Below are 11,616 nucleotides of genomic sequence, written 5' to 3' on the forward strand. Positions count from 1 at the left end.
CTAGTGGGGTGGGTCGCAGATCTTTGAGAGTGAAACGTTTGGTCTATGTAAATGTAGCTGAAACTCTTACAAATAATCTAACAAAAAGGCAAAATTTTTTGCCTTTTTGTTAACCGCGAACACGTACCGCCGTTACGTCTGTGGGTGGAACTTGGGTGGAACGACAGTAGAGAAGACACATCCCATTCCCGGCTAACTTTGTAACCTGCTGACGTGGGGACTGCGTAGCATCCGCACCGCCTCTGGTTAGCTGTCAGATCACACTGTCCAAAGACAAGGCAATTCTGCCGCTCTCGGGGAGGAACAATGGATAATGCGTATTGTATGGTTTGAATGCTGTCACAAGAAGCGAACCCAGCCGCACGCCGCGAGTGCTACCGTCATTAGGCTCCCGTGTGAAAGAGCGGCAGTGCCTGACGCTGCAGAATTGATAAGTACTTATAGGTGATCGTTACCTATATGATGGGGAGTCCGTCAAGGTTATTGGTATTTAGGTATTGCTGGGACCGATTCAATGAAAGGTGGGCGGACCGGCTCTGCTTCCACGACATGCGACTCTCCAATTCAGGTTTCACCGGCTGACTTTTTCCGTACGGACGCAGCTGCCGCTGCGCCGGATGTAGGCGTTCGGGGGTTGCAAATTGCAATCCGCCGCCTCACTTATGTGGGCCACGCGTAACTAAACACGTGCGCCAATAGTAACAACAGACGGCACATTGCTGGCGCGGAGCGCAGATTCGGTTACCTTTCATTGGCCACAGCCGGCGGCCTTGATGCAGAGGATCGTTGACTGTAAATAAGATCGGAATCTTATCTGATCTGAAGTGTCAAAGGCCTACGATGGCACTCCACTGTTGTAAATGACCAGCTCTGTATTCTACCGATGACGTTAAACGCCGCTGGTGTCCTCAGCAGACCGAGGTATACCTACAGAGTACAGATGCAACTGTCCCTGGCACTTCAGATAGCGTCAAGTTGTCGATAACTTAACTCTGTTAATAACTGCACTATCGATGCATGAATATTCGTGATTTGTATTTCGGACAAGAAATAAGCTATCGGTGGTGCTTAGTAACAGCAGGTACCGCTTAGGCCACGAAGAATGAGCCCATGCTAAAACATGATCAATCGTCAGCGTGACTCTACTGATTATCATAAGTGACCGGTGATAAGTAACTATTTCGTTTATATTCAAATGATCTCCAAAGAACTACCACTAAATCCAACCCAAAAGATCGTCAAAAAGAAACGCCGCGGCCCGGCTTCCTTTTCCGAGAGATTCACAATGCGGACAGAAATATTTCGCCGACAGCCTGTGAAGCTCATTGTGTCAGAATGTTCGAGTAACATGGCACGTCACGCTGAGGTAGGTGACACCGAAGGTCGTCCGGCGCCATTATGCTCTAATGGAGCCAGTGACGTAGTCGTGGAACAAAAAGGGCGGCGGCGGCATGTATAGAAGTCAGGACTGTGAGCGATGAGCACAGCTGGAAAAGAACACCAGCTCGCCGGGAAGTGATTATGGCTACCTGTCGACCGGTGGCGGTGGGGATGGAACACTTCCTCTCTGCGGCTCTGACTCCGACTGAGTCCAAGGAGCGAAGACGAGAGTCGAGGATACGGCATTTCATGACTCGACACAGTAGATTATGAAAACACCTTTTATGATCATTTAACGTGAGAAATTTGAAAGAAATTTGAAAACCGATATTACGTAGGTAACTGTAAGGTAAACAAGCGATTAAAGATAAGCTTAAAAACTAAGCACAAAATTATCAAGTGAGTAAAAGCTCCTGTTGAGTTCCTGGGGCGTCTCTAAAAAAGAAACCAAGGGCAAGGACGGCGCACAAAACAGTCGACAGCGCATTTATACTCCGACGATGCACTTCTACGTATGCCGGTGTCGCAGGTGCATTTACCGGTTTAAGTTGCAAATGTTGCGTTTGTACCTACGACTTGCGCATTGTGCTTCCTAAAGCTTTTATCACGTAAATATTGAAGAACGATGTTAGTGGTAACGATAAATCTACTCAAATTTAGCATACAATGCATACTTACTGCACACTGCTTGCTTGAATGATTTAACGGTACATCACCTTGTATACAGTATCACGGAACAAGCCAGATTCTTTTAAGACCGGGGTCTATGTTATAAGCCTTCAAACACATCTCGGGGAACCAGGGGTCGCGATCCCGTGCCATTTTTAACATAAACAGGTCGAATAGCAGTGCCAAGCATTAGGTCATTTTCATATTAGAGCACTGCGCAATGCCGACGCTGTGAGCGACAAATGTTAACATTTTATAGACGGTTTGCTGACATAACGTGAAATACGCTTGGAACTGTGATACAATGCATAAGTTTCTACGCTATGTCGGTAGCAGGCCTTTGATGTTGGCCAAGACTGCCCGAACTTAAGTATGAGAGGGTTTTAATTAGCAGGAAATAGCAGGGTCAGAGAACAGACGGACATTTTGCATAACAAATCGCAAGTCACATGTTTCTGTTTAGTTTAAACGAACTGCGCACTCCGGAGAAGCAACTGGAAATGACAGAAGCTAGGGACTTTCCAAGCTTCTTCCGTATAGGGCAAATCAGATAATACTGATGGCGGCAAGGCGGCTGCAAAGGCCAGACGACACCATGCGACAGCTGAATAAATAAATGCAGCGATAGCCCAGCACTGTGCAGTGCTGAACTGCACAGCTTCCAATGGTGTTGGACATTGCATACGGTACCAATCTCGACGAAGTGTCGCGCTTTGGTATCTGTAGTAGTCGATATTTGCATTTATATCCGCGTTGGTCACTTATTACCCAATGTCATCTAACAGTTTCCGGGAATGTCAAGATCGTATGACCGTGAACGTAAATGCGTAGAACTAGAAACTATAACGAATGAGGCATGAGCTGAAGGTGACGATCCCCCATTAGCGGTTGAGGTTCCCACGCCCCTCTCACGGCCGACAGCGCCTCCACGCTAACGAATTCGATTCATAACAGATGGGTAGAATATGTAGGCACTTCATCCTTATAATCGGGGAGAAGTAGAGACTACAGAAACCGGTTTCAGCCAGCTGATTCAGGTAATCACTGCCTCGCTCTAAAGTAATTGCATGCCGTGCTCATCAACAAAATAGGAAGGGAACTTTAGCACCATGAAGTTTATATGGTTGGTAATATACTAATATTTGGAGAATGCAGTTACCTGTACCGCTAGTTATTTAAAGCACAATGATAGAACGAGATCAACTTATGGCTTATCACATGACCACTTTTCCTCCCAGTAGTTATCAGTGCGCTGTACCCGCTTCGTTCCAAATCACAACCTCGAGAACCAGATAAACAGCGTGGCAGGGTGATAAGGAGGTCAACAACTCACACGAGCATCAAGCGTCATAGTGTCAGGATATTTAATAGCGCCCTCCAAAGTATGCATGTCGCACATGCCATCCTCCAAGGTATCGATAGACTGAAATAAACTAAGAGGATAGGATAAACAGATACGATTTCATCCATGCGAAAGGACTAGGTATCTCTACATAATCGGGCGGATTCTCTGGAGAAATACGCCCGGTTATATATGACAAGATATAACCGGTTTTTCCGCGACACAACGAGCATCTTCTTTGGGGCGGCCCCGGAGCCGGGCCGGCCTCTGCGAGCAGCGTTCGGCGGCAGGCGGGCGGCCGCCTGCGCCCCCGGGCGGCAAGGCCGCTAAGGCGGCGGCCTCATCTGATTGGTGGAGCGACTTGTGTCACGTGACGGTGACGGCGCGGGGTTTGAGTGCATTTGCGCGGTCACTCTGTTCTAAGCCGCCCGGTCTGACGCAAGTCAGCAGTGTTCTCGCTCTGAAATGTTTTTGCGTTTTACTGCGGTCGTGTTCAGTGGAAGCTGGAAGACATCAAGGGGAGTATAAGTTCGGTTTTATATCAATGTTATATTGATTGACGAGCATGTTTTTTTTCCTTTCGGGGTTTTTATGTTTATTTTTTACTGGTTTGTTGTTTCTATCTTATTTTTCATTTTCGGCATGAGGTCTGTTTTTTGTGTTTATGTTATGCTATCACGGTAAGAAGAGGGTCGATGAGCAATGGGTCGGCAAATGCCCGGTATTATAGGTTCTTTGAAGGTTAGATGAAACAACGAAACTTGGACTGCTGGTAGAAATAGGCTTGGTGTGTTTTTCAGATTTTGGGAGATTGGGTGTAGGTATTTGCTAGGTGTAACATAGCTGTAACTGTTTTTTGTTTCTTCCCTGGAACGGAGCGCCGGACTTTGCCATTCTACACTCCGTGTGAGTGGAATCAGCTCATGCTTTCTCGGTGTAGCAGCTCAGAGTGCACGGCCTGGCCGGCGTAGGGTTTGGTGGCCACGTGGTGTTGGCCGGTGGTTGTGCAGAGAGTTGGTATAATTGCCGTTTTGTGGTGCCTGGTGTTGGTTGAACTGTGGTTCCCATACAGGTGAACGGTTACTGGCGTAAGGTGTGCCAGGTGGGCGTACCCCGTGGAGAATGAGCTGCTGGTGATGTTGGCTCTGTCCGAGCGTGTCCGAGCGGGGTTTTCATTAGTGGGACGGCCTTGAGTGGGTTAGGGATTGTTGATAACAAGGGTACCAACTACCGGGTGAGACTTGAGGGTAAATGGAGTTCATGCTAAGGATAACCAATGCAATGGCATTGGTCTAAGTTGGTATTGTTATCTGGTGTTGATAGGTTGGAATGAAAGGTTTAGTGGGTGATACATGGAGGTACAGAGGTGATACAGTGGAACCCAGTTTGGGTGTGATAAGTCTCGGCGGACTAGGATATTATGGATTAGATGGGGAATTATGTAAGATGGTTTTGGGATGCATTAGCGATAGCATAGTAAGTTACAGGCTATTACCCAGAGGAAGTTTTCACACCCATGTTTAAAGGCTGCAGTAGGTAGGCATGCCATTTTCTAGGATGCAATTTTAGGGTAGCCCATGATTGTGTGGCTCTCACTCTGCATTGAGGTACGAGTGAACTGTGTTTCGTTTTTTATGGTAGTGGCGTTTGTAAATAGTTTTTTTTTTTGCCAGAGTGAGGTGCCTTTCTTGTTGTTGGTCAATAGAGTCTTGCCTAGACATGCATAAGCGACAATCATTATAGTAATATTGGTAGGTATGCAATATGCATATCCTGCCGATATGTCATCACACGCATTGTGAGATAAATGGCCCCGGTATATATAACCCCCTTTTGATACGGGATTTCGGCTAAAAATGGTTGTGACACAATCTGTTTTTTTTTTCTTCTTCCATGGCTTGGTGGTTGGCATCAGACTCTGAACGGCGACGGATCGGCACACGCGGCGGGGCCGGCCCGCTTTGCCAGAGTCTTCTCTGGCCGCTGAAGGATTCCTTCACAGCTCCTGTGTCAGCTGAGGGAGTTCCGACCCCTCCCAGCTCATCTAGCTCCAGTGGTGCTGCCTAGCAGGTCTTACGGGACATCGTCAGGTATAGGCCAAGGTGGCCGGGGTTTTGAAAGGTACGTTATTCCATGTACGGGACCCGGTACATATCTGTTAATGAAGGTTCTAGGGGACCCGATAGGGTGGATTGTGAACGCTTGGGCATGGGCGATATCGGCATTTTTGAGGGGATGTTTGGTTCCACCAATAGGGACATGAGGGCAATGCTGGTGGAAAGTGAGATACTATGATAGTAATAAAATTATGATAAAATCGTTAGGCGAAGCCCGAAGATAAAAAATGAATCTATAGCAAGTCTAACGTTAGACGTGTTTTCAACCTTGGTTTGCTGCTGCTGCTGAGGGTTGTTAAACCGTCTGTAACTATCTTCAAAGCGGTCTATTTCTTAGCAAATTATTTCACTTGTCGCTATAACATATGAGATGACCTTTCTCCTGCAAAACAGCGAATGAACATTGAACAATACAGGTCAGGTACTGTCATTAATAGTTAAAAATGAAGGAAGTCAGTATGCGTTGTTAGGACTGGGAGTTCCCCTCAGTGTCCCAAAATTGTATTTTGGCTTGGGTGGTCAAAGGAAAATTCCTAGGGGGCCGGGAACAATTTTCAAGGTGGGGGGGGGGGGTGAGGATATAAAATACCTGACATGATGCATATGAAACGGTGGCGTAGCTAGGGGTCTAAGGGGACACGTACCCCACCTCCCCATCGGGATCAAAGGGAGCCTCGCTCGGGTCCGAGGGGCCCTGCGGCGCTATTTGACCACTGAGGGTTAACAATGGCCATATAGAAGGGCCCCATGGGGCTCGTTAGAGCTCCTCATGGACCCTAATTGCCACACTAAGATCTCTTTAAGGGCCCTACGCCGGATTCTGAGGGCCTCCTGGGCCTTTATAAGGGCTCCTCAGTGGTCTCCCAAGGCCCGTTACTGGCCTCTGAAAGTTCTTACCGGCCTATGAGGGCCCAGTTCTAGGGGCATTTCCTGCCTGTGATGGTCCCACAATTATTTTTCTGATGGCCCTATAACGGCAACTGTGGGGGCTTATGAGGGCTTATGAGGGCCCACACCGGTGTCTCACATCCCCAACTCTTGAGTGCCTACACTAGTGCCTATTAATGCCCTATATCGGCGACTCTGAGAGCGAGGACCCTAATCCCTACCCTACCCAATACCTGCGCATCTATAGGCCACCCACTGGTGACTTCTGAGGGCCCCACACCGGTCCGGTGACTCTCAGGGCCCCACCGGCGTATGATAGTACTATGCCGGTCTCTAAGGACCCCACAGAACTTCTTCTGCTGGCCTAAGGGCCTCTTGCCGGTCACTGAGAGTGAGAACCCCCTGCCGGCTTGTAGAGGGTTCGCGTCAGCAGCTCAGGCCCCACACCCGTCTGTAACGGCTCCACACCAGCGTCTATGAGGGCCCACAGCAACGCCTGTAAGGACCCTCACCGGCGCCTCTGAGAGAATCATACTGGCACCTCTGAGCGCCCACACCGGCACCTGCATGACATTCCCACACCAGTGCCTCTAAAGGCCCCTTACCGGCGGCTCTGAGGGCCCTACGCCGGTGATTCTGAGGGTGCTAACGATAACCGAAGACACCACAAGCCCTTAGTGTCGCTGAGCTTTTAATCCCATACCGGCCTTCCAAGGACGCCACGTAAGTGCACTCATTGCCCCACACCCCTCCCTTACACCCGGAGCGGGTAACCTGTGTTATACCTGTAGCAACGATTTTACCACCGTTGTACGTTAGGTATTTCTAAAGGTTGACTCAAAATGGTCCAGTATAAAAGCTGGCCTGCCAAACTTATGGCCAAAGCCAGGCCCAAACAAAAGCGGGATGACAACGGCAGATGTCAAATCGATACTGTAACAGCAGAAACCATTCAGATGGCAAGGAAAATGCCGGGTGTTGATGTTTGGATGTATAAAGGAAACAAGAGGAAGTCCGGAAAAGGGAGGAAAGATCCTTTCTCGCTGCCTCAATGTTGAGGGGGCGCCGTCCCCTCGGCTCTCAGGTGGGGGGGGGGCAAGGGCCCCCGCTGCCCACCTGTTTCCCGGGTCTATGAAAATTACTCATCAAATAAGGGATAAGGGTGGAAAATTGATGGTCAGATAAGGCCTAAAAGACTGGAAAAAGAATGTACAGCAAAATTTAATACAAGGCTGGTATGTGGGAAGTAAAATGGCTATCGATCCATGCAAATGCTTTTTGTTGGTAAAGTTGTGAGTGAAAAATGGGCTATTAAAAAATGGAGGCGAGTGAAAAATGATTTTCATTTGGATGTCGTTTCACACCTAAATCAACAAAGTTTGGGGCACTGGTACGGGGTACCCCTCGCCGGCATCAGTTGACGTCACTCAGGACCTGCCTATGGTTGGTTGGTGGGTGAGTTACTGTACCTTCTATGGGTGACATTGAGCCAGCTCGGCGTTTGGAGGCAGTAAGCACCTCCTAAACGTGTCGAGCTAGGAAGCAGCGGCAACCTTTATACCCATATTGGCCTGTTTACAGCGTAGGGGCTGTCTGTATGATGGTCATTTGGTCCCTGATCAATCCGGATCTTCGCGGAAAGGCAAGCTTGTTGCCCGTGGCGGGTGATGCGGATACTATCAGATTTCAAAAGCGGGTATTTTTGGTATTCAGGTCGGGTAATTGCCCTAGACATTCGGAGAATCTTGGGATGCCCAATTCTGAAAGTCCTGGGTGAAGCTCGCTAGTCTACCCGGGGGGTGTCCCCTTCTACAACGACCCCGGGGCAGCTCACTAGTCTGCCCGAGGGGTGTCCCCTTCTACAACGACCCCGGGGCAGCTCACTAGTCTGCCCGGGGGTGTCCCCTTCTACAACGACCCCGGGGCAGCTCGCTAGTCTGCCCGGGGGGTGTCTCCTTCTACAACGACCCCGGGGCAGCTCGCTAGTCTGCCCGGGGGGTGTCCCCTTCTACAACGACCCCGGGGCAGCTCGCTAGTCTGCCCGGGGGTATCCCCTTCTACAACGACCCCGAGGCAGCTCGCTAGTCTGCCCGGGGGTGTCCTCTCCTGCAACGGTCTCGGGGCAGCTCGCTAGTCTGCCCGGGGGTGTCCCTTTCTACAACGACCCCGGGGCAGCTCGCTAGTCTGCCCCAGGGTGTCCCCTTCTACAACGACCCCGGGGCAGCTCGCTAGTCTGTCCGGGGGGTGTCCCCTTTTACAACGGCCTCTGGGCAGCCCGCTAGTCTGCCCGGGGGTGTCCCTTCTACACGGCCTCTGGGCAGCTCGCTAGTCTGCCCGCCGGCGTCCCCTCCTACAACAGCCTGATTCCCGGAGCGGGCTGAGAGCCCTCCCCTTTTTTGCTGGGCGGCTGTCAACGACCTTCGTTGATGCTGTTCTAACCCCTTCCAAAGTTATGGGAAAATTAATGGTCGCGCTGAAAGGCATGTGCATAGGGTTCAAGGTAAAGGAGAATACAGCTTCTGTTGTCAGATGCCTCAGAACTCATGGATGGTTGTTTTTTCGGCGGGTATATCGAGGGCCTTTACTTGGTGGAGGCTATCATCGCAGTAGTGGCTAATGCTACTGGTTGTTAGTCCTGTGAGGGCTTCGGTATAAATGCCGTAATATTGCTCTTCATTGGTGACCGCTGTATCGCTCACATTCATGTTGGCAGGTTTAAGGGATCGTGGCGTTTCTGGTAAGCTTCGGGCCAGGTTGAGGAGCTAATTACCTTCCTTCAACCAAGCACGTATTTGGGTGGGTTCCGCCACTGGTCTCGACACTGGCGGCGACTGTAGGTCTTTTGTGTTAATTTGTATCCCCCATTCGGTCTGCTGGTTTCGGGAAGGGGGTGTTTTATTATGGCGCATTGGTGTCTGGGTGGATGTATTGAATGGGTGGGGACACCAATGCGCCGCGCGGGGGGAGGGGTGGCGGCCCGTTGGCAGGGCAGTCTCGGTTGAGACTTGTATACTTGCTAGTGTGTTTGTGTCGTGTTCATTTGGGCTGAATATACCAATAGCCCCTTTTTGTACAGCTACAGTGTTTTCCTGGAGGGACTTGGTTGTGAGGTTTGCGCTGAGATTGGTTACGCATAGCATAGCTAATTGTCTCTATGTTTGCTGGCAGCTCGAAGGGGAAGCGGAAAATACGCCCGGTTATATATGACAAGATATAACCGGTTTTTTCCGCGACACAACGAGCATCTTTGGGGCGGCCCCGGAGCCGGGCCGGCCTCTGCGAGCAGCGTTCGGCGGCAGGCGGGCGGCCGCCTGCGCCCCCGGGCGGCAAGGCCGCTAAGGCGGCGGCCTCATCTGATTGGTGGAGCGACTTGTGTCACGTGACGGTGACGGCGCGGGGTTTGAGTGCATTTGCGCGGTCACTCTGTTCTAAGCCGCCCGGTCTGACGCAAGTCAGCAGTGTTCTCGCTCTGAAATGTTTTTGCGTTTCCCACCCACCCACCACCATTTTTGGGGCTTTTTTTTTACACGCACCACACTCTTAAATAAAGATGGGTTTTTTCCACAAAATGTGGTTTTTCCCCAGCTAGGTCCCCCGGTTTTTTTCTAGTTAGGACTTTTTCCGGGGGAGGACACACACGACAGGGTTTCTAGTTTGGGTGGGGACACCATTGCGCCGCGCGGGGGGAGGGGTGGCGGCCCGTTGGCAGGGCAGTCTCGGTTGAGACTTGTATACTTGCTAGTGTGTTTGTGTCGTGTTCATTTGGGCTGAATATACCAATAGCCCCTTTTTGTACAGCTACAGTGTTTTCCTGGAGGGACTTGGTTGTGAGGTTTGCGCTGAGATTGGTTACGCATAGCATAGCTAATTGTCTCTATGTTTGCTGGCAGCTCGAAGGGGAAGCGGAAAATACCTTCAGGCTTCATCACAAGCTAACGGACCAAGGAGCACGGCCAGCCATAAAACAGTAAACACCAGCTGTTCACCCTGACCTTCCTTACACGACTGATGGCCGTTCCAGAGTTGAACTGGACTGAAAAGGAACTCTGTAGAACCTGGACTGACTCTCCGTCGCACCTGAAGATGCCAGGTAGGTATCTTTGCGCCTCTGCAACCCTCCCCTCTCTTCTCGATCTTACCGCTTAGCCTATCTCCTCCAGAACCCGATCCTTCACTGTCAATTCAACATTACATGACACATCATCGATCGGTCCACCCCAAGTCGCACACGTCAAAGACGAGTCTCACCTGTGCAGACGAATCAGAATCACTCTCCGGTTCCTGTACCGTCTCTGGAACACTGGGTCTGTTCGACCACCGGCGCTCAGCCGTCTCGAAATCACTGACTCTCGGCGACCACCGGCCGTCTGCCGTTTCGGGCACGCTCGGCCGCTGCGACCACCGCCCCTCAGTCCTCTCAGGAGTGCTGGGTCTGTGCATCCTCCTGTGACTGGCCAGCCGCTGGTAGTGCCGACTGAGTATGTGTTCTCTTCGGGAGCGAGTCCACGTGCTCTGCTCGACCGTCTCACCCATCACACAGAGCGCCAGCACCGACAACCAAGCCCAGCGCGCCATCGCGAACGACTGCCCGCCGGCCGGCCACGAGATGTGCCCGCTCAGTGGCCGAGTGGAGGGCAGACGGACCGGCCGAGCGCCATCTAGTGGGGGTGTGGGAAACACCGGGTGACCCCCTCGGTATACGGGGGGGGGGGAGACCAGGGGGCGGGTGAGTGTGACACAGGGGTCGGTGAGTCAAGCATGGGTGGTACCGACAAGTAGGGCGGGGGTTCCGCAGCAAACTGGTAGAAAACCGTCAGTAGCAGCGGGTAAAATCCGTAGATGGATTTGGCGTCGACAGCCTGCTCTATTACAACATTAGTAGATACTAGATAGTAATATTCGATTTTCGTTTTCTCAATGAAGATAACATTTGTGTCTACCATGGAGTTACTCGGTGTCGGTCACTGGGACGGATTCAATCGAATTCATTCAATAAACATTGTGTGTGTGTGTGTGAATTCAGCCTAGTTTTGCAGGGAGTCGGGGTCGCAATGAGCCATTCCTATTTGACCTTTTCACTTTTCAGGCAACATAAATATCATTCCAAGCCTCTCAGTGACAGAAATCTTATGGTGCTTAATTCTTTTTTATAATTAGTTACTACGTCACCAAAAGGGCTGCCGTAGAAAATCGACATTGCAAACATCAGTTGTGTTTACA

At 50.7% G+C, this 11,616-nt stretch overlaps 1 protein-coding gene across 1 annotated transcript in view; it reads right to left on the reverse strand.

Moving 5' to 3' along the window:
• The window catches only part of LOC122371242, a 48,855-nt gene extending 37,843 nt beyond the window's left edge, over nt 1–11,012 (reverse strand). The window contains exon 1 of the mRNA XM_043347413.1: nt 10,645–11,012. Within this exon, the coding sequence (XP_043203348.1) occupies nt 10,645–10,971 (327 nt within the window). The 5' untranslated portion in view covers nt 10,972–11,012. The remainder of the gene's footprint in view (nt 1–10,644) is intronic.
• Between the last annotated feature and the right edge of the window lie 604 nt (nt 11,013–11,616).

This window comes from Amphibalanus amphitrite, unplaced genomic scaffold (genome assembly GCF_019059575.1).
Source record: "Amphibalanus amphitrite isolate SeventyFive unplaced genomic scaffold, NRLGWU_Aamphi_draft 001220F_arrow, whole genome shotgun sequence".
NCBI lineage: Eukaryota > Metazoa > Arthropoda > Thecostraca > Balanomorpha > Balanidae > Amphibalanus > Amphibalanus amphitrite.